The sequence below is a fragment of the Pan troglodytes genome, chromosome 10 (assembly GCF_028858775.2).
Source record: "Pan troglodytes isolate AG18354 chromosome 10, NHGRI_mPanTro3-v2.0_pri, whole genome shotgun sequence".
In the NCBI taxonomy this organism is placed as follows: domain Eukaryota; kingdom Metazoa; phylum Chordata; class Mammalia; order Primates; family Hominidae; genus Pan; species Pan troglodytes.
The window spans coordinates 74,487,830-74,512,647 of NC_072408.2; the positions used below are offsets into that span (position 1 = coordinate 74,487,830).

The 24,818-nt window shown below is 33.1% G+C and overlaps 1 protein-coding gene across 1 annotated transcript in view; it reads right to left on the bottom strand.

Moving 5' to 3' along the window:
- The window catches only part of LOC134807488 (putative solute carrier organic anion transporter family member 1B7), a 75,267-nt gene extending 50,744 nt beyond the window's left edge, over positions 1-24,523 (bottom strand). Inside the window, exons 1-5 of the mRNA XM_063785884.1 lie at positions 24,386-24,523; positions 20,764-20,896; positions 18,550-18,671; positions 17,136-17,282; positions 16,845-16,943 (exon numbers count right to left, since the gene is read on the bottom strand). Coding sequence (XP_063641954.1) covers positions 16,845-16,943; positions 17,136-17,282; positions 18,550-18,671; positions 20,764-20,896; positions 24,386-24,470 — 586 coding nt within the window. The 5' untranslated portion in view covers positions 24,471-24,523. The remainder of the gene's footprint in view (positions 1-16,844; positions 16,944-17,135; positions 17,283-18,549; positions 18,672-20,763; positions 20,897-24,385) is intronic.
- Positions 24,524-24,818: the final 295 nt, after the last annotated feature.

A 24,818-nucleotide genomic window follows, 5' to 3' on the forward strand; every position in this document is an offset into this window, starting at 1 on the left:
TACAGCCATAAAAAAGAATGAGATCCAGTCATTCTCAAAGAATGAGATCCAGATCCAACATGGAGAGAACTGGAGATTATTGTGTTAAGCGAAGTAAGCCAGGTACAGAAAGACAAACATCACATGTTCTCACTTATTTGGGGGATCTAAAAATCAAATCAATTGAACTTGTAGGCATAATGAGAAGAAGGACGTTGCCAGAGGCTGGGAAGGGTAGTAGAGGATTGGAGGTGGGAGGTGGGGACAGTTAATGCATACAAAAAAAATAGAAAGAATAAGACCTACTATTTGATAGTGCAATAGGGTGACTATAGTAAATAATAAATTAATCGTATATTTTAAAATACCTTAAAGAATGTAATTAGATTATTTGTATCTCAAAGAATAAATGCTTGAGGGGTTAATACCCCATTATCCATGATGTGTTTATTTCATATTGCATGCCTGTATCAAAACATCTTATGTACCCCATAAATACATACACCTATTATATACTCATAAAAATTAAAAATAAAAAAATCTTAAAAACAAAGCAAAGAGACTAAAATTATTAAAATCCATCAAGCAGAAATTTAAGAGTTGAAAAATTCAGCTGACATACTAAAGAATGCTTCAGAGTCTCTTATGAGCAGAACTGATCAAGCAAAAGAAAGAATAATGTGCTTGAAGATAGGCTGTTTGAAACTGCACAGTCACAAGAGACAAAAGAATAAAGAACGATGCACACCTAAAAGATACAGAAAATAACCTCAAAAGGGCAAAACTAAGAGTTATTTGCCTTAAAAGGGAGATAGAGAAAGGGTAGAAAGTTTATTGAAAGGGATAATATTACAGAACTTTTCAAACCTAGAGAAAATATCAACATTCAAGTACAAGAATGTTAATGAAAACCAAGCAAATATAACCTGAAGAAAAGTACCTCAAGGCACTTAATAACCCAACACTCAAAGGTGAAGGATAAAGAAAAAAACTTTTTCCCTAGAATATTATGTCCAGCAAAAATATAATTCAAAGATAAATAAGAAATAAAGACCTTCCCAGATTAAAAAAAAAAAACTGGGGGATTTTATTTACACCAGGACTGTCCTATAAGAAATGCTAAGGGGAGTTCTAAAATCTGAAAGAAAATAATGTTACTGAGCAAGAAGAAATCATCCAAAGTTAAAAAAACTCAGTGTCAATAGTAGGCACACAGAAAAATACCAAATATTATAATACTGTAATTGTGGTGTGCAAACTACTCTTAAGTAGAAAGACTAAATGATGAAACAATAAAAAATAATAACTGCAATAACTTTTTGAGACATACACAGTAAATAAGATAAAAGGGAAAAAATATTTAAACATAAGAAGATGATGTTGCAGTACAGAGGTTTTATCAGTTTTCTTTTCTTTTTTCTTTTTTCTTTTTTTTTGAGACATAGTCTTGCTCTTATCACCAAGGCTAGAGTACAGTGGCACAATCTCAGCTCACTGTAACCTCCACCTTCACGAGATTCTCCTGACTCAGCCTCCCGAGTAGCTGGGACTACAGGCGCCTGCCCCCACACTTGGCTAATTTTGGTATTTTTAGTAGAGATGAGATTTCACCATGTTGGCAAGGCTGGTCTTGAACTTTTGACCTCTGATCACCCACCTGCCTCTGCCTCCCAAAGTGCTAGGATTACAGGCATGAGCCACTGTGCCCAGCCTGTTAGTTTTCTTTCTGCATATTTATTTTTTTATGCAATCATTTTAAGTTGTTACCAGTTTAAAATAGTGGGTTATAAGTAAGTATGTGCAAGCCTCATGGTAATCTCAAGTCAAAATACATATGACAGACCAAAAACTAAAAAATAAAAGGAAGAAATTAAATTATTCCATTAGAGAAAATGACCTTCACTAAAAGACAGACAAGAAGGGAGAAGAGAAGACCCCAACACCACAAGAAAACAAATAACAAGATGGCAGGAGTAAGTCCCTACCTATTAATAACATTGAATGTAAGTCAACTACAGTCACCAATCAAAAGAGATAGAGTGTCTGAATGGGTGATAAAACAAGACCTAATGATCTGTTGCCTACAAGAAACGCAATTCCCCATAAAGATAAACACAGGCTGAAAATGAAGGGACAGCAAAAGATATTATTACATGCCAATGAAACCAAAAGGAGTTACTATACTTACATCAGACAAAATAGATTTCAAGACAAAAACTGAAAGAAGAGACAAATAATGTCATTATGTAATAACAAATGGTTCAATTCGGCAAGGGAATAAAAGGATTGTGAATACATTTGCACCCAACACTGAAGCACCAAGAAATATAAAGCAAATATTATTAGAGGGAAAAAGAGAGACAGACTTCAATACAATAATAGCTGGAAATATCAACAACTCACTTTCAGCATTGAAAAAACCTATTAGACAGAAAATCAAGAAAGAGAAAGACTTAACCTGAGCTATGGAACAAGTGGACCTAATATATATTTACAGAATATTTTATTCAAGGGCTCCAGAATAAACATTTTCTCTCATCAGCATGTGAATCATTCTTAAAGACAGATGATATATTAGGTCACAAAAGAAGTCTTAAAACATTAAGAAAAAAAAAGAAATCATATCAAGCATCTTCTCTGGCCACAATGGAATAAAACTAGAAATCAATAATAGAGGAATTTTGGAAACTATCCAAACACATGGAAATTGAACAATATGCCCCTGAATGACCAGTGGGTCAATGAACAAATTAGAAAGCAAATTGAAAATTTTCCTGAAATGAATGAAAATGGAAGCACATACCAAAACCTATGAGATAAGATACAGTAAAAGTAGTACCAAGAGGGAAATTCATAGCTTTAAGTGCTCACGTCGAAAAGAAGAAAAACTTCAAATAAGTAATCTAATGATACACTTTAAAGAACTAGAGAAACAAGAACAAACTAAACCCAAAATTAGTAGAATAAATAATAAAGATGAAAGAAGAAATAAATAAATCTGAGATAAAACAGTGCAAAAGATGAATAATACAATCTGTTTTTTGAAAACATAAATACAATTGACAGAAATTTATCCAGACTAATGTGAAGAGAAAAGACCCAGATATGTAAAACCAGAGATGAAAAAGAATACATTACGAATGATATTGCTGAAATTTAAAGGTCCACTAGAGGCTACTATGAGCAAACATATGTCAATAAATTGGAAAATCAAGAGGAAATGAATAAATTCCTAAATATATAAGATTGAACTGAGATCCAAGACCTGAACAGACCAATAACAACTAATGAAATTGAAGCTGTAATTAAAAGTCTCCCAGGAAAGAAAAGCCAAGGACCTGCTGGGTTCACTGCTGAATTCTACCAAACATTTAAAGAAGAATTAATATCAATCCTGCTCAAACTATTCTAAAATGTAGATAAGGAGAAAATATTTCTAAACTCATTCTATTAGGTTGGTGCAAAAGTAATTGCAGTATTTGCCATTGGTTTTAATGGCAAAACCAACCTAAGACAAGGTCGGAATTATCCTGCTATGCAAACCAGACAAACATACATCAAAAAAAGAAAACTACAAGCCAGTATCTCTGATGAATATTGATTCAGAAGTCCTCAACGTGGTACTAGCAAACCAAATTAAATAATACATTAAAAAGATCACTCATCATAACCAAGTTGGATTTATCCCAGGGACGTAAGAATGGTTTAACACATGCAAATCAATCAAGACACAGATATCAACAGAATGAAGGATAAAATCCATATAATCATTTCGATTAAAGCTAAAAAAATCATTTGATAAAATTCAACAATGCTTCATGGTAAAAAACATAAAAAAGCTGGGTATACAAGGAATATACCCAAATGTAATAAAAGCCACTTATAAGAGGCCCACAGAGCTAGTAGCATACCGAGTGGGCAAAAACTGAAATCTTTCTTCTAATATCTGGAATATGACCAGGACACCCAGTTTCACCACTGTTATTCAAGATAGTAGTGGAAGACCTAGCTAGAGCAATTAGACAAGTGAAAGATATAAAGGGCATCCAAAAGGAAAGGAAGTCAAATTATCCTTGTTTACAGGTGATATAATCACATATTCAGAAAAACCTAAGACCCCACCAAAAAAAAGAAAACTACTAGAACTGTTAAACAAATTTAGTCAAATTGCAGGATACAAAATCAACATATAAAAATTAGTACCATTTCTATATGTCAATAGTGAACAATCTGAATAAAATAATTAAATCCCATTTACAGTGGCCACAAAAAAATTAAATGTGTGGAGGTCAACTTAACTAAAGAAGGGAAAGATATCAATAATGAAAACTTCAAAACACTGAGGATAGAAATTGAAATCAAGACACAAAAATGGAATTATATTCCATGTTCATGGATTGGAAGATTCAATGTGGTTAAAATGTCCATACTACCCAAAACAATCTACAGATTCAATGTAATCTCTATTATAATGCCGATGACATTCTTCACAGAAACAGAAAAAAAAATCTTAAAATTTGCATGGAATCACAAAAGACACAGAATAGGCAAAGCTGTCTTGAGCAGAAAAGAACAAAACTGAAGGAATCACATTATCTCACTTCAAATTATTTTACAGAGCTACACTAACCAAAACAGCATGGTACTGGCCATAAAAACAGATACATAGACCAATGGAAAAGAATAGATAACCCCGAAACAAATCCAGACACATAGAGCAAACTCATTTTTGACAAAGGTGCCAAAGAACACACACTGGGAAAAAGATAGGCTCTTCAATAATGGTGCTAGGAAAACTGCATATCTATATGCGGAAGAATGAAACTAAACCCCTATTTCTTGCCATATTAAAAAATCAAATCAAAATGCATTAAAGATGTAAATCTAAGACCTCAAACTGTGAAACTATTACAAGAAAATCTTAAGGACAATCTTCAGAACATTAGGCTGGGCAAAACATTTTTGAGTAATACTTCACAAGCACAGGAAATACAAGCAAAAATGGCCAAATGGGATTCTATCTAGTTAAAAGCATCTGTAAAGCAAAGAAAACTATCAATAAAGTAAAGAGACAACCCACAGAATAAGAAAAAATATTTGTACACTACCCATCTGGCAAAAGATTAATCACCAGAATATATAAGAAGTTCAAACAATGCTATAGGAAAAAATTTAATAATCCATTTAAAAATGGGCCAATTTTTAAATGTTTGAATGGACATTTCTCAAAAGAAGGCATACAAATGATAAACAAACATACGAAAAGGTACTCAACATCACTGATCATCAGATAAATGAAAATTAAAACTACAATAAGATATCTCACAGAAGTTAAAATGGCTTATATCCAAAGAAAGGCAATAACAACTGCTGATGAGCATGTGGAAAAAAGGCACACTGTTGGTGGGAATGTAAATTAGTATAACCATGCTGGAGAAGTGTTTGGAGGTTCCTCAAAAAACTAAAAATAAAGCTACCATACAATCCAGCAATTCCGTTGCTTAGAATATACCCCAAAGAAAAGAATCAATATATTGGAGAGATATCTGCACTCCTACATTTGATTTAGCACTATTTACAATAGCCAAGATTTGGAAGCAACCTGCGTCTAACACCAGATGAAGTGAAAATATTACACATATACACAATGGAGGGCTATTCAGCCATAAATATGAATGAGATCCAGTCATTTGCAACACAATGGATGGAACTAGAGGTCATTACATTAAGTAAAATACGCCAGGGACAGAAAGTCAAATATCACATTTTCTCACTTATTTGTGGGATCTCAACATCAAAACAATTCAATTCATGGAGATAGAGAGTAGAAGAATGGTTACCACAGGGTGGTAAGTGCAGTAGGGGTTTGGGGGGAAAGTGGGGATGGTTAATGGGTACAAAAATAGTATTTAGAATGGATGAATAAGATTTATTGATGGCACAGCTGGGTGACTACAGTTAACAATAAATTGTACATATTAAAATAACTAAAATAATATAACTGAATTGTTTATAACACAAAGATAAAATGCTTGAGGGGATGGATACCCCATTTTATATGATGTGATTATTACACATTACATGTCTTTATCAAAATATCTCATGTGCCCATAAATATGTACACCTACTATGTACCCATGAAAATTAAGAATTTAAAATTTAAAAAATAAAAACAATACGTACCTGTGCAATAAAAAAAAGAGACATAAAAGCCCCAGACAAACAAAAGTTGAGGGAATACTAAACCCATAAACCTGTGTAAAAATAAATAAATAAAATAAAGGAAAATTTTCTACTTAATACAAAATGATGCCAAATAGCAATATAATGGCATTAAAAGGACAAAAGTCATTGGTAAATGCAAATACATAGACAACTACAGATTAATATATTAGTATATCAATTGTGGGTAAGTTATTTTAATTAAATTATAAAAATTTAAGTGACAAAAGCATTAAAATAAGTATATCTAAAATATATTTATGGATATACAATATAAACAGATGTAAACTGTGACTTCATTAAGATAAAGTGTGAGCAGGCTAATCAATGTAGAATTTTTCTATGTAATGGAAGTTAATTTATTATCAGCTTAAAAGAGACTTTTATATTTTATGTAAGTCCCATGATACCCAGAAAATGTTTATAGAAGTAGCAAAAAAGGAAAAATAAATAAACATATTACAAAAATCAACAAACCATAAAGAAAAACAGCACCACAGGAAAAGAGGGGAAAATCACTGCAAGACATAGGAAAACAGCTTAAAAATAGCAAAGTTAATCCTTCTTTGTCAATAACTACCCTAAATATAAATGGATTAAATCTCCAAACAAAAGATACAGAGTTGCTGATTGGATAAAACTACCTGCTGTCTATAAGAGACTCACTTTAGATCTAATAACACACATAGGCTGAAAATGAAGAGTTGGAAAAAGGTATTCAATACAAATGGTAACCAAAATAAAACAAGGGTAGGTATACATATATTAGACAAAATAAACTTTACATCAAAACTGTCTCAAGAGACAAAAAATGACATTATAAAATGATTTTTAAAAGTTCATTCACCAACAAGATACAATTATGGATATATTATAGACTCAACCTCAGAGAATATAAATATATGAAGCAAACATAGACAGAACTGAAGGAAAACATACAGAGGAATAAAATACAGTCATCTCTTGGTACCTGCAAGGGATTGGTTCCAGTACCTTCCATGGATACCAAAACACAAAGACGCTCACGTCCCTTATATAAAATGGTGACATGCAGTGGCCCTCCATAATAGGCTGACTGTAATAGTAGGGGACCTTAATATGTCCACTTTTAGTTATAATAGAACAACCAGAGAGAATATCAATGAGGAAATGGAGAACATTACAGATCAACTGGACCCAATTGTCGGTGAGCACTTTATTCATTAACAGTAGAATACATATTCTTCTCTAACAGAAATGGAACAATTTTTAAGATAGATCACATGTTACAACACACAACAAGTATTAACAAATTTCAGATTAAAATCATACTAATTATCTTTTGCAACCACAATGGAATAAAACTAGAAATCAATAGCAGAAGCAAAACTGGAAAGTTCACATGAATGTGCATATTAAACAACACATCTTTGAAAAATTGATTGTTCAAATCAACCAAAAGTGTATTTAGAAAATATTTTGAGACAAACGAGACTGAAAACAGAGCATTAGAAAACATGAGATGCAACAAGAGTAGCAGTAAGAGGGAAGTTTATAATGATAAATCCTACGTTAATAGGGTGAGTTTTATTCCTGTAGACTATAATCAGAGGTTAACTTCTCGAATTTCTGGTCACTAGAAGCATCTGAGAAATTGTTTATTGTCAATAAACACCAATACATTTTACATAATTATAGCAGTAAGAAAAGAATGATGTCAAATAAACACAACTTTACACTTCAAGAAAATATAAAAAGCAAACCAAATTGAGCCCAAAGTTAGCAGAAAGAAAAGGTTAGAAAACAAACAAATAAAATAAAGAATAGAAAAAAATCAACACAACTAAGAGTTGAGATGTTTTTCGAAAAGTGAACAAAATTGATGAACTTTAATCTAGACTAAGAGAGAAGTTTCAACTAAAGTAAGAAAAGAAAGCAGAGAAATTATAACTAATACCACAGAAATAAAATAATCATAAGAGATTACTATGCACAATTATACATAAAAAATTAAATAACTGGGAAGGAATGAATAAATTCCTAGATACAAAAAAAAAAAAATCCACCGTGACTAATTCATGAAGAAAGTCTGAATAGACCTACTAACAGTAAAAAGATGAAATCACTAATCAACAACCTCTAAACAACAAAGAGCTGAGGATCAGATGGCTTTACTGGTGTTAGAAAACTTTTAAAGAAAAAATTAATGACAATCCTTCTCAACCTCTTGCCAAAAATTGAAGAGGAAGGAACAGCTTCAAACTCATTTTATGAGACCAGCATTACCCTGATATCAAAGCCAGACAAAATCATCAAAAGAAACCTACAAGCCAATATCCCTGATGAATACAGATGCAAAGAATCCTCAACAAAATACTACCAAACATAATTTAAGAGCACATTAAAAGGATATTATGCCATAACCAAGTGGGATTTATACCTGAAATGCAAAGTTCAACATACAAAAATCAATCAGTGTAATAAACCACATTAACAAAATAAAAGACAAAATTACACAATCATATCAGTAAATTTCAAAAAAGCACTTGATAAAATTCAACACTCTCATGACAAAAACTTCCAACAAGCTACAAATAAAGGGAAATTTGCTCAACATAATCATGGCCATACATGAGAAACCCATAGCGAACATCAAATTCAAGAGTGAAAAAAGGAAAGCTTTTAGGAAAAGGGAAAGGATGACTATTCTCACCAATTATATTCAATATAGCCCTGGAATTGTATGCCAGAGCTATTAGTCAAGAAAAAATAATAATAAAATGCATCAAACTAGAAAGGAAGAAGTAAAATTATCTCCATTTGCAGATGATATGACCTTATACATAGAAAACCCTAGACTTCACACACACACACACACACACACACACACACACACACATACACATCTGTTAAATTAAATGAACAAGTTCTGGAAAGTTGCAGGATAAAAAATTCATAAGAAATGTTTGCCTTTCTATTCACTAACAAATAACTATCTGAAAAGGCAATTGGGAAAACAATCCCATTCACAATTAAATAAAAAGAAATAAAACATGATAAATTTAAGCAGGTGAAAGACTTGTACACTGAATACTTCAAAACACTGATGAAACAAATTGAAAAAGCCACAAACAGTTAGAAAGATATATCCTGTGTCCATGGATTAATGAATCTAATAATGTTAAATGTCCATACTACCTAAATACATCTATAGATTCAATGCAATACCTATCAAAATCCCAATGACACTTTTACAAAAATATAAAAAATAATCCTAAAGTTCATGTAAACCAAAAAATGACATCAAATAGCCAAGCAACCTTGAGAAGGAAGAAAGCTGATAGCTCACACTTCCTGATTATAAATATTTTCCAAAGCTAAAGTAATTAATACACTATGGTACTGGCACAAAGCTGGATATAGAAACCAGTAGAACAGAAGAGAGAGCTCACATAAATATATACAGTCATCTGATCTTTGTCAAGGGGCTACAATGGTGAAATGATTGTTTCTCCAACAAATGGTGTTGAGAAAATTGGATATTTACATGAATTTATAGTATTATCTTACATATAACAAAAAAATTAACTCAGACTGTTTTGAAGACCAAAATTTAAAACCAGAAACTTTAAAACTCCTAGAATAAAATCTAGGGAAAGTGCTTCATTAAATTGGTCATGACAATAATTTCATGGATATAACACCAAAAGCACAGGCAACAGAGGCAAAATTAAACTAATGGAACTCCATCAAACTAAAAAGCTTCTGCCCAGCAAAAGAAACAATCAATAGAGTGAAAAGGCATACAGAATACATGAAAATTTATTTGTAAAGCATTTATGTGATAAGGGGTTAATTTCTAAAAGATACAAGACATGCTTATAACTCCATAGCAAAAAAATTAAAATAATCTGCTTTAAGAATAGGCTAAAGACCTGAATAGAAATTTCTCCCAAGAAGACACAGAAATAACAACAGGTATATGAAAAGATGTTCAACATCACTTATTATCATGGTAATGAAAATCAAAAACACAATTACATATCCCCATACACCCGTTAGGATAGGTGTTATCAAAAAAAAGAACAAGAAAAATGTTGGCATGGATGTGGAAATATCTGAACACTTACAAACTGTTGGTAGAATGCAAAATGATGCACCTAGTATAAAAAACAGTATGAAGATTCCTGAAAAAATTAAATATAGAACTACCACATGATGCAGCAACCTCACTTCTGGGTGTAGAATTAATTCAAAAGAATCAAAATCAGGATCTCAGAGATATTTGCACTTGCATGTTCATTGCAACTCTCTTCACGATAGCCTTGATGTGAAAACAACCTAATGACTACTGAAAGATGAATTAAGAAAATATGATAAATATGAACAATGGAATACTATTCAGTCTTAAAAAGAAAAGAAATTCTGCAACATGTGATAACATGTATGAACTTTGCTGACATTATGCTAAGTGAAATAAGCCCATTACAGAAGAATAAATACTGAGTGATTATATTTATGTGAGGCATATAAAAGAGTCAAACTCATGAAAGCAGAAAGTAGAATGGTGATTTACAGTGGTTGAGTAACAGGGGAAATAGGGAGTTGCTAGTCAATGGGTATAAAGTTTCAGTTATACAAAATGAATAAGTTCTAGAGATCTGCTGTACAACATTGTGCCTATAGTTAATAATACTGTGTTGTACAGTTGACCTTTGAATAACATGAGATTTAGGGTGGCTGACCCCTCACACAGTTGACAATCTGTGTATAACTTTTGGTTCCCCCAAAACATAACTACTGATAGCCTACTGTTGACCAGAAACCTTACCAATAGCATAAATGGTCAACATATATTTTCCATGTTATATGTATTATAGACTGTATTCTTACTATAAAGTAAGCTAGAGAAAATGATGTTTAGAAAATCACATGGAAATATATTTACTATTCATTAAATAGAAGTGGGTCTCATAAAGTTTTTCATCCTCATCTCTTCACATTGAGTAGGTGGAGGAGGGAGGGAAGGCATTGTTCTTGCTTTCTGTAGGGTAGTAGAGGTGGAGGCAGTGGATGGGGTAAAAAGGAAGACAGGAAAGGCAGGTACACACAGTGCACCTTTACAGAAATACATCAAAATTGCTATTTGACTTTGATGTTTAATCATTTCTCTAAAAATGTTTCTATATGATACCAATCCTTCTTCCACTGTTTGCTTTTGTTTCAGTGCCCACATTACAGAAGGTTCCACGTTGTAAAATATACCAAAACAGTCTTGAATAATCAGAACACTTCTGCCAGATTGTCTAATGTCAATTTGTTTCTGACACTGATTCTTCTATGTTTTTTCCTCATCATCTGAGACTGGTTCAGCACTTATCTTCATCAAGTTGTCTTCTGCTGACTCCTCTGATGTGGTGCCAATTAGCTCTTGAATGTCTCCAAGATCCATATTTTGAAATTCTTCGCATCTTTGTTTGCCATATCCGCAATCTCTTCGTAATTTCCTTGAATGACCATGTTGTGAATCCTGTGAAGTTATGCACTACATCAGGACAGTTTTCTCCAGTAGAAATTTGTTTCCTGCTTGACGGCTTTTTGTGGCTTTTTCTATAAAGATGATGGCAACTTCAACGGTGTAATCCTTTCAGACTTTTATAATGTTCTCTCTATAGGGGTTCTCTTCTACAGTATTGACAATCCTTTTTTTTGTGGTTTACATAAAACAAATTTTATTTTTTTATTTTATTTTATTATTATTATACTTTAATGACAATCCTTTCTATAGCGTAACATGCAATGAGCCTTAAATGTCCTTATAACCTCAGATCTATAGGCTGAATTAGAGACATTGTGTTTGGGATAAAGCAGACCACTTCAGCACCTTCAGTATTCAATTCATGGAGTTCTGGATGACCAAGAGCATTGTCTATTACCAAAAGAACTTTTAAAAAGCAAACCCTTTCTGCCGCCATATTCCTTGTCTTGGGGAACAAACTATCAATGGAAACTGTCAGAACTTTTTAGTAAAAAAATGTTCTTATTGTTCAGTCCTTCTTGTTGTACAACCAAAACACTAAAAGTGTTTTTTATCTTTCCCCTTTAAGGCTTAGGGATTAGCAGTTGTATAGGTAAGAACAGTTCTGATCCTAAACCCCACTGCATTTGCGTAGAACATCAGAGTTAGCCTATCCCTTTCTGCCTTAAATCCTGGTGCTCACGTGTCTTCCTTATTAATAAGCGTACTTTGTGGCATTTTTTTCCAGAATAGGGAACTTTCATCTAATTAAAAACCTGTTCGGGTAGATGTCCTTTCTTCTCAGTGATTTTCTTAATGCTATCTAGAACACTATTTCTGTTGCCTCCTGATTAGCAGAAGCTGCTTCTCCAGTTATCTTGACACTTTTCTGAGGCAAATCTCTTTCTAAAATTTTCAAATTATCCTTTAGTGACATTAAATTCTCCAGCTTTAAATCCTTCATTTTCCTTTTGCTTTAAGTTGTCATATAATGACTTCACTTTTTCTCAAATCATGTTTGAGTCTTACAGGTATGCTTTTTAAAAATTTTTTATTTAAGTTCCAGGATACATGGGCAGGGTGTGCAGATTTGTTACATAGGTAAACGTGTGCCAGGGTGGTTTGCTGCACCTATCAACCCATCACCTAGGTATTACTCCCAACATGCATCAGCTATTTTTCCTGATGCTCTCCCTCCTGCTGTGCCCACTCCCTGACAGGCCTCAGTATGTGTTGTTCCCCTCCCTGTGTCCACATATTCTCATTTTTCGGTACCCACTTATGAGTGAGAACATGTAGTGTTTGGTTTTCTCTTCCTGTTAGTTTGTTGAGGATAATGGCTTCTAGCTTCATCCACATCCCTGCAAAGGACATGATCTCTTTCCTTTTTATGGCTGCATAGTATTCCATGGTGTATATATAGCACATTTTCTTTATCCAGTCTATCCTTGATCTGCATTTGGGATGATTCCTTGTCTTTAATTTAATAGCAGTGTTGCACCTACATAAAAGCTGCATTTTCAATATGAGATAAAAACTATTTCACTAAAAGCACAGGTTTTGTGCCCACTGGTGTAGCTGCAGTGAGGCTTCATGTTGCTCCATTTCTCTCTCTCTCTCTCTCTCTCTCTCTCTGTGTGTGTGTGTGTGTGTGTGTGTGTGTGTGTGTGTGTGTGTGTGTGTGTGTTTACAATGGTCCTTCTACTGGATACATTTATATTGAAACAGTGGCCAGCTGCAGAGCTCAAACTACGGTACATATTAAACAACTTGACTTTTTCTTGTAATGTCATGACTTTTCTGTGCTTCTGGGAGCACTTCCAGCACTTCATATGGCTCACACAGTGTTATTTAAGGTTGATGGTATTGTACTAAACAAAATGAAAAATACACAGGAGCCACAGGAGTTCACTTTTTAAAGTGATTCATCACTTACTGGAGAGTGATGAAAACTACTCACATGGAGATGATGAACGACATGTGACATTTTAAGTAAATACTCTCAACACTTGAGCTAACTGCAATTACAACAGGAGATGGTTACATAATTTTTACAGCAGTAAAATATGCACTACAGTTAATTTTATTCAGTTATGACTTAATACTGTATGGTTATATTTGGTTGCATTTCTCTTGACTGCAAATGGCATCATGTAAAATCTATAAGAGTTTTTCTGTATAAAGTTGGACAAATTTTAACTTTTAATAATAGATTTTGTGCATATTTTATTATAGCAAATTATAAAATAGTTTAGCATCTATATATATTTTACTTATTCATGATATATCTGTATCTTAACATTTTCTAATTTCTAAGCTGTGTAGTTTATCTGCAGGTTTCTTCATATTGTCACAAATCTCAAAAAATACTTCTAATACATTTATTGAAAGATCTATGTGTAAGTGGATCTGCACAGTTCAAACCTGTGCTGTTCAAAGGTCAACTCTACTTTTAAAAATCTGTTAAGAAGGTAGATTTTAATTTAGCTGTTCTTACCACAATAAAATAATAAAATAATAAGAATTGAGAAAACACACACACGGAAAAACACACACCATAAAACTTCAGAGCACAATTAAATGATGCCATTACTCTGATCTATAAGGAAACTCATTGACATAAGAAAATATTGACATAAGAAAATATTGTCTTGATTTAAAACTATCTAGAAATAAATTATTTTCCATAATGAATCTGTCTCTAAAATTGATTTATGTGATCATATTGTTTTATAATCATATTGTTTTATAATCAACAACACAGACTGAATTCAGGAAATGATTGGTTAAATCAGTAACTCCATATACATGCTAAGTATTTATTTATCACCTGCCAGAAATGTAATTTTGAGGACTTTTTTGGTTCTTTCACTGGTCTTTGTATAGGAACTAAAGAACATAACCTAGCTAGATATTGTCTGACAGTGTTTCCGTTGGGTAACATACCGTGTTAAAAGGTGGAAAATTCTACCAAAAAAAAAAAAAATGTTAGTTTCTGGATGTTCTAGAAAACCAAGCAGGAGGTCTTTTCAATGCTGGGTCCAAAATTCTGCTTGAAAAGTACAGGCCAGAGCTGGGCGGCGCCTGAGCTTTTGGGTGTGTGGCGATAGCAGTTTACCAACAACAACCCCTCCCATTCTAACCATCAAACCCTAATTTCCGGTCTTTGACATTCTTTACTTATTTGTGTTATCTCTTTGGCTTGTGTAGGAGTTGAAGTTTGCCAAAGTATACTTTATAATAAGTGCACTTCATGCTTCTCACTGAGTAGAGAAGATGTGATAATATTTGAACGGCCAGGAGTAGAAATTGAATAACCATGAATTCTAAAATGCTGTAATTATTTCTGAATAGAGTAGAGAGACTGCAAAACTATTACCCTAAAGACCTAAAGCCCTTCACCACTTATTTTGTACTCAGTGATAAAAGCAATTATGAAACTGGAATCAAATGACTAAATATAATATATAATGTGTAGCTACAGTAAGTCACATTTCTAAAACGGAAGATATAAATCATCATCAAGTGTTTGCTTTCGTTTTATATTAGAAAGCACTTTCAAATTTGTTGGCCTACTGTGATGTCTATTCCTCTCAGAATGAATCCTTTGGTCTCATTGGACAGATCTATTTAAGTCCTGGTGAGATAGAAAATCATATTCGTTTATTCACAAACACTAATCAGTTATTATTTGTTAAGACAGACAACATTCTGTCATGTTCTCAAAGAGATGGTGGGTAAGTACACACATATTTACAGATTGTTGTGAGAAGGGCTACAATAAAGACATGCTCTTGGTCATTAATAGGGGCACCGAATTTGAGACCAATGGAAAATGATTAAGTAAGGGTTATCTGAGGAAAGCCACACGTTGAAAGAGACTTTAAGAACTATGAAAATAAAAGAGAGAAAAGTTTTTCCAATTTTAAATAAAGGGGAGTGTGAGATTACAGGGTACAGAAATTCAGTCAATCATTGAATTAAGGTACAGATACTCAGCAAGAGAAGGAATATAGGGAACAAAGTGGGTTTGGAAATAAGATGATAAGACCAGCATTTGACAGGTTGAGTTTTAGGTAGTTATTTTAAAAAATCTAAGAAAAAAATGAATAAATAGTAGAAGTATATATTTAAACAAATTATAGAAAAATATCCATTAGTTAGTAAATTACATAGAATTTTTTTGTGTTCCATTAGTGTAAGAAGCAGATTATAGTAGATGAGAAGTACATGGGAGATGAGACGATGAGGCACTTAGATGATTTTTTTCTAGGTACTTGGCTTTGAAGATGAATTGGGGAAACAGTTAATCAACTGGGAAGTCATTTGGGGATATAAAAAATGTATATATGTAAGTAGATGGGAGAGACTTGAGAGTGTTTGCTGAGGAAAAGAGAGGATGCAGATGAACAAGAGGCAGAAAGATGAAATCTAAACCCCAGTTGGATTGATTAATATTAGCTAAAGATAGATACTTTTTCATAAGTATGGGTAAAACAAGATAAATATTGATATAGTACAGGTACATCTGTAGGAAGGAGGGCATGAAGTCAAGGCAGATATTACAACATGGGCTCTCATTCTTCTATGAGAGGAGAAATAAAGCATGCTCCGAGAGTGAAGACAAAAGTCATAAATTTTATTTACGTGTCCTCTCCTTCATTCATTTATTCTACAAGCACTCATTAAATGTTGCCGTAGGCCAAGCCATGAGTGAAAGCCAGGAAAAATGATCATAACCAAAGTGCACTCTGTTGTCTCTTAAACCACCCACGCCATAAGCCAATAAAGCAGCCACAAGGAGATGTTAGCAAAGCAAACTCTGAGTTCTACACATCAACCAAGTCATCATCAACTGAAAAATAAAATGTACTGGACTTGGCAGTCAGTTTTCAGAGAGGGACATTTTAAGTAATCTAAAATAAGTTTGTTAAAAATCTCTATTTACATGTAGTTTTATAAGCAAAGTATAAAAAGGAGCTGAATTTCATTTTTATTCTGATTATTAATGCATTTATTTCCTACCTGTGACTTTTGGAAAATAGTAAGCAAAGTACTATTGAAAAAAGTAAATTTAATTATTTGGAAGAATGGTGTCCTGCACTTAAAAAGCACTATCATGGTACCTCGTTCCGATTGTACTTACTCAGATCCACATATCCGATATCCACATACATTTTAGCAAACAGAGATCCCAGCATAAAGGCAAAAACTAGACCAGTCATTCCCATTGCATTCACAGTACCTGTCGGTATTACAAAACAATTTAATCAGATACCGCAAATACTTGGTTTTTATTCAACATGTTTTTAAAAGTAATATTACACAATACATTTCTCCAAATATTTTTTCTAATAAAGAATACAATTAATGATACTATTATTCCAAAGGTAGACCTAAGGATTAACCATGCAATTTAATATGTTCTGTTTATTACCTAAATACAAGGAAGAATGTCCTTCCTTTGCAAAATCATCAATGTAAGAAATCCCCAATGGTACTACGGGGGTTTCCCCTATGCCACGAAGCATATTACCCATGAAGACATAGATCCACATGTGTGACCCAGATTCCTTCACACAACCTATCGAGACAAGAGAGTGTTTTATTTTAAACATTATTTTTAACATTCTTATTAGAAATTTAACTACTTTAAGCCCTTTGCTATTCTATTTTTTTCTAATTACAAGTGATCCATATTCACTTTGCAAAGTTTGAAAATAAGGAAGGGCACAAAGAAAACAAGTAAAAAATATCTATAATCACACTACACAAAGAAGATCATTGCAAATGTTACTCTAGATCTTCTACATTTTTGGTGCACAAAATATGCATAATATTCATTATGTACAATATATAATTAAATATCTAGGTTATTTTTAAGCTGCATACATAGTTATCGCTATATTATCACAATTTCCCCATGTTGTTAAGATTTCTTCTATGTGAAAATGTTAATGACTGTACAGTAGTGCGTTGAGTAACAATTCCCTCATTTGTTTAAACAATCTCTTCTTTTTTAGTTACAAAATATTTCCATTTTTTATTCTGTTAAACACAGATGTCATGGCTATAATTGTAAATAAGTCCTTGTACACATTCCTGATTATTTTCTTAAGATTTATCACTAAAGTAGGCAAGTATATTTTTGTTCTTTAATATATATTAAAAATTAATCTCCAGAAAAAGTTACAAATTTACACACTTCCAGAAGTATATAAAATGTGAAATCTTATATTTCCTCCTTTCCATTTCTTTTCATTAAACTTTTGGGTTATAATTATAATTTATTATTTGTGTTATAATAGGCACAAAATCTTCAAATGCTATAATATTTTGCATTTTTTATGAAGAGCAAAGTTACACTATTCACATATTTCTGCCACTTCCTGCTTTTTAAATTTTAAATGTGTACGTTTTTTGCCAGTTACCGATTAAATTTTTTCTCTTTTCTCATCTACCTAAATATATCCTTCGTATATATTACAGTCATCCCTTGACATATATAGTAGGATGTTTGTTCCAGGACAACTCATGTGTACCCAAATTCATGCATACTTAATTCCTCTGGTTGGCCCTGTGGAAACTACCTATAGAAGTAAGATCTCCATATGGGTGGGTTTCTCCTTCTGTTTGGTTGGACAAAAGCCACATATAAGTGAACAGATGCAACTACAATCTACGTTGTTCATGGGTCAACTGTGTATATTAACAGTATGATTTTGTCTGTATGTAACGGTTAAATATTTTTCCTATCTGTTCTTAAATCAATTTTGCTAAAAAATCACATTTTATAGATGTAATTAGATATACAAATTTTATACTTTTTAACTGTCAGTATTAATTCTTACCTCTTTCTATTATCTCAGGTGGTGTTCTATTGAGTGATAACATTTGATTAATTAAACAGTTTGGTAAGTTTGATGTTGAATTTTCTGATGGATCAATATTGGTTTCTTTAGAATACCTGTAACTATAAGAGTAACACTGGATTGAACATTTTGCTTATCTGCTGAATATTTTCACCTTTCCCAAAAATGCAGAAAAATTTTCCCCTTTATTGACACTGTCTTCGAATTACCGGACTTCTCTTTGTCAATTTCGCAGCATGTATGTCAGAAGAGGAGGTGATAAGTGGGGGTGGGGGTGGGGCGGGAATGGGAGCATCTACTAAGACAGATAATTCAACACACCATGGATAAAGTGGGTTATCACTTTCCTATAATCCTAGGAGTGCTTATATTCTGGTCAAGATGTAAAATATCCTGTTTCACCTGTTTTTTTTTTTTTAGTCTGTTAACTATATCTATTTATCCCTTTGAGTTATCGCCAAAGATAGTAAGTCTGTCTGATTTTCTTTCATGGACACACACACACTAATGCTTGACTCTTCAAAACTCAATTAAAAATTTCTAACCTATTTTAACTTTATGAGGAAGAACTTAATAAGGACAAAAGAGATGGTGCTGAATTAGAGACAGATGCTGATATCCAAAAGTACTAAGGAGCTCTGTGAGCTCTGAGGGCAGCTCATAGTGTGCCAGGTATTATGTTCAGCTTCAATGAACTAGAAATAAAGCTCAATTTTTGTACTTTAGAGATTTTCACACTCTCTGAGATAAAAGCATATGATCAAAGACACAATAAGTTTAATATGCAAAGTCCCAAGTTGTCACATACACACACAGAAGAGATGATCAGCTTTGCTTGGAGGTAGTGGGTAGATCAAAGAAGACTTCGCAATGTGAGTAACAGATAAAATGAATATTGAAGATGGATAGAAGTTTAACTGGTAGACAAAGGAAGAAAAGTATTCAAGGCTGTAGAAACAACAGGTGCAAAGAGATGACATACTCTGGCACATTTAGAGAACTGTAAGCCTGGAATGTGGTCCTCAAATGTGGGGAGCAATGCAAGATGAAGCTGTGGTGGTTGCATCTAAGCATGTTCTCCTTAAAAATCATGAAGAATAAGATAGTAAGAAGATTAGAAGGAATTATGGGACACTGAAATTATGGTGTCAGAAGTAGAGAAAAAGGACGGGCATGATGAAGAGGCCACAAAGGTAGAAAAATGAATCAAGATATGGACTATGATGAGTATTAGAGCAGTACCATCAAGAAGAAAGTTCTTATAAGGGTCAAATGTAGGAAAAGAACAGAATTAATATGATGACCAAAAGGCATGATTGCTGGATACGGCAATGAGTAAGTAATTGGCATCTCTAACAGGGACTGCTCATTGTCTCTCGGTATCCTTTTTTTTCTCCTTCCATAGTAAAAGAAGTTGGGATTTTTAGCTGGAAATCGCGTCCTGGAATAAAGCCTTTTTCCCCCCAGTATCTATATATCTATGTGTAAAATGTAACCAATTTCTGGTAAATGTGAAGCCAGTGGAAACATTTTGCTTCTGAAAATGCTCCTTAAGCCTCAGTCTGTGTGCATTTTTGGTTCTTCTCCTTGTTCTTCTTCCCTTCTTCTATCCTGCTGCCAGAAAATACATTGCCACAATTTGTACCATGAGGCCAAGGCCATGCAAGGCATAGCACTATGATGAAAAGAATAGAATCATATCATCCTTGGACTAACTATATTAACTTTTATGTAAAAAATAAGCTCTGTCTTATTTAAGTTTTAGCTATTTCCAGTTTTCTCTTATGAACACCTTCCTCTAATCATAACTATGCAGTTACCTTAGAAAGAACAACTTTGGTGTAATGCTGTTGGGCAAACTTATATGCAGCGGATGAAGCTGTGAAGTCTTACTATTATTAAAATCTTACAGGCAAAGACATGAAGTACACGTGTTATACTTCATGTAATAAATAGCTCATTTATTTCATTTGAAACTTTACACCTTATGTAATATTATTCTTATTTCAAAGTCTATGAAAGCCATGATGAATAAAGCAATATACTAACTATCATATAAAAGAAATATACTCCATTTCTAGACATACTTGGTGAATATTCTCAAAAGATAACTATTTAAAGGATAAAAATAAAATTCTACTGCTAATTTACAAGTTGCTGATAATGAATCGCTCAGTGCTGTTTAACACTTACTATCCCATGAAGAAATGTGGTAAAGCCATCAAAATACTTCCAGTTCCCATAAGAAAACAACCAATTCCAATTAACTTCGGTCTGTGTAGTTTAGATCCAAAGTAACTTACAAATACAATCACAAACAAATTTCCTAGAAAGAGAACAAAATTATGTTGACATGACTTAGTTCAATTTTGTATCTGATAGAACTGAATGCCCCAGAACGACTGCAAATAAAGTCCAAGACATCATACCTTCCCTCAAAGACAATGTAATTTAATTGTGAAGATGAGCTCTCCTGCATTAAACCACTAATTGAAATTTGTATAGTACTAATGATAAGTAGAATAGATTTTATATGCAAACAAAACACTTAGGTAATTTGGCAATATGAGAGAAGCAAAATGTTCTTGAAAGTTTGGAGATTACTGCATTGCGTTGGGATGGAAAAATGTCTTCCTAATCTGAGAAATCTTTTTATCATCATTCAGGCATTATTAAAATTTATTTTCAGCATTCTTTAAATTTATACTATATACCTACCATGGTGCTCAGAGTCAGAAATATAAAAAAAGAATAAACCATGGTACCTGTTCTCTAGAAACACATTAGTAATAAAATAAAACAGATGAATAGAGGTACTATTAGGTTACGGAAATAGCTTAAATTAGGGGCTTTGTGAAAATCTCCTGGAGGAGACGTCATTTGAGATTTAATGTTGAGTATAAATTATTTAGATTAAAACGTGGAAGAAGAGCAATCAGAGCAGACCAATTCAGATTTATCTGTAGCCTGATATATAACAATTAACAGACAACAAACAATAATTATTGAACATTGATTGAAAATAGTAGCATGAAAGAAGAGCATCAAAACAGACCAGCAGATAAAGCAACATAAGCATAAGTACTTAAACAAGATTAAACTAAAAACAGTAAAAACATTTTTTTAAAAATTCTGTTAGCATATTTAGAGGTACAAGGGCATGTAGCATCCATAAAATCAGAATGGCAGACTAAAAGTAACAAAAGAATGATAAAGTATTGTTATAAATTTAAAATATTATTAAAAATTTACAAATTAGAACTTGATATAATAAGATGGCATCAGAGAAGATTGATGAAACATAAGGAAAATAGGTAGAAATTTAGAAGAAAAAAATTTAAAAGCAAAAATACCCAGAAAATATATTATTTACATCATATATGTTACAGAATAAAATAGAAAAAAACAAACAGAAAACAGAAAATAAACTCGCTGGTCTGGTGAGATGGCTAACGCCTATAATCCCAGCACTTTGGGAGGCCAAGGCGGGTGGATAATCTGAGGTCAGGAGTTCGAGAGCATCCTGGACAACATGGTGAAACCCCGTCTCTACTAAAAATACAAAATTAACCGGGCATGCTGGCACATGCCTGTAATTCCAGCTACTTGGGAGACTGAGGCAGGAGAATCTCTTGAACCCGGGAGGCGGAGGTTGTAGTGAGCTGAGATCACGCCATTGCACTGCAGCCTGGGTAGCAAGAGCGAAAAACTGTTTCCCCTCCTCCCCCCGCAAAAAAAAAGAAAAGAAAGAAAACATTGGGAGGCCAAGGCGGGTGGATCACGAGGTCAGGAGGTCGAGACCACGGTGAAACCCCGTCTCTACTAAAAACACAACAACAACAATAAAATTAGCCGTGCGTGGTGACGGGCGCCTGTAGTCCCAGCTACTAGGGAGGCTGAGGCAGGAGAATGGCATGAACCAGGAAGGCGAGCTTGCAGTCAGCCGAGATCGCGCCACTGCACTCCAGCCTGGGCGACAGAGCGAGACTCTGTCTCAAAAAAAAAAAAAAAAAAAAAAAAAAAAAAAAAAAAAAAAAAGAAAAAGAGAAGAAATTCCCTGTGTTAGAGGAAGACTTAAGATGAAAGTTTCTGCTTTTGTCCAGCAGAATTAATATAGAAAGAGACAGTCTCAGATATATGCTGGTATATTTTCAGAGATTTAGAGATAAGAGATTCATATCAGTGCATAAAAATTACAATGGCATTAATTTCTTATATACAACACTGAATGTTATAAAACAGTAGATAAATAATTTAAACGTTTTGAGAAAAAGGGATTTTGAATGTTTAATTCCATATCCAGACAATTTATCACTTAAATGTGGTAGTCAAATAAGCACATTTTCCAAGAAAATATGCTACATTTTAAATTCTTCCTAAAAAAATAATTACAGTCATCCCTTAGTGTCCATGGGGTATTGCTTCTAGGATGCTCTGTAGATACCAAGATTTGTGGATGTTCAAGTTCCTTAAGTAAAAAGGTGTAATACTGCATATAACCTATCCCCTATCCATACCCTCTTATATACTTTATATCAAATCTAGATAACGTCTAATACTTAATATAATGTAAATACTATGTAAATAGTTGTTATTCTGTGTTGCTTTTATTTGTATTATTTTTACAATTGTATTGCTACTTTTTAATTTTTATATTTTTTGAATATATCTTGCATCCACGGTTGGCTGAATCCATGGATGTGGGAACTGTGTATACAGAAGGTCATCTACACATGAAGCTATATTCCAGAAAGACTAAAGATGAGATTTGAAGTCACAAGATTCAAGAAACAGAGGTAAGCAAAGAAACAAAACTGATAATGATGTTCAAATAAGTGCTGTTAAACAGGTGCAAAGTTTAACAAAAATATGAAGGATCAATTTCTTAACAAAAGGAGACATTCAGTGAATTAAACTTTAAAACTAATAACATTCTAATTCTAAAATCCTTGATGATTTCATTGAGCCTGAGAGGTGAAAGAGTGAAGGACATGTAACGTGTAATATCTTTGAATCACAAATATTTTGAATTGATTTAAAGAGATGTCTTCCTTTGACAATTACTTTTTAAATATTATTTAGTTAAGCATATTGTAAATACAGTTACATTAGAAACAAAAATCGTATAAAATATTTGCAGTTTATGTAACAGACAATTGGGAGGTCCCTCTAAATAATTAGAAAGTGAAAAGAAGAGGTAAATTTAGCAGAGACTGTGAGCTAGCAATACATAAGAAAAAAATTTCAATTATTATTTAAAACTTCACTATTGTTGCAGAAATACAAATTAAAATGAAGGCAACAAAGCAATATCTTCAATGTTCCCCCAAAAAGACTTTAACCCCTCAATTGTGTACCCCGTTAAACACTAGAATCTAGTGTAGGTTGCTCCTATACAGTCCCTCCCTCCTAAAACCATAAGAATTATAGTCCTCCCTCAGCCTTTCTTCACACAGGGGCACCTTGAGGCAAGGGAGGTAAAGCTTCACAAGGCATTAATTTGCAAACAATGAGTTTGTGTAGGATTAGAGTTTTTCAACATCATCACTATAGACATTTTGGGAAGGATTGTTCTTTGTTGGTAAGTCTGTCCAGTGCATTGCACAATGTTTAGCAGCATCCCTGGCCTCTACCCCTGGGTACCAGTAGCATCCTCCCTTCCTCAGCTTATTTATGGCAACTAAAAATGCCTTCAGATATTGCCAAATTGCTCATGAGGGACAAATTTACACCTGGCTGAGAGCCAAGTGTTAAAAACAGTTTGTTTTTTTAACATATGCAAGTATGGTTACTAAAATAGAAAATAAAAAGCTACCTATTTCGAAGCTTCCATCAATTAAACCAGCAAGAGAAGAGGATATCTCAAATCTCCTTTCTATTTGAGTGCTTGATATTTTCATAAAAATTCCAGCTAGTGCTTTAGCAACATAGCTGAATGACAGGAGTGTCAAGAAGATCTGAAAAACAGCAGAAAGAAAAGAGAAAATTGATTAATTAAAGAACTATATAATGTTTATAGGTACGTGGAATTAAAATAGTTTTTTTCTTTACTTACAAACATTATTTTTATCTTAAAAAGCATACTCATCTTTTTTCCTATACAAGTTGGAACTTGTCAGCCCTATAACTTTTTTTTTAGTGATTTTTTTAGTTCATGAGTTTTGGGGGTACAGGTGGTTTTGGTTACACGGAGAGGTTCTTTAGTGGTGATTTCTGAGATTTTAGTACACTTGTCACCCAAGCAGTGT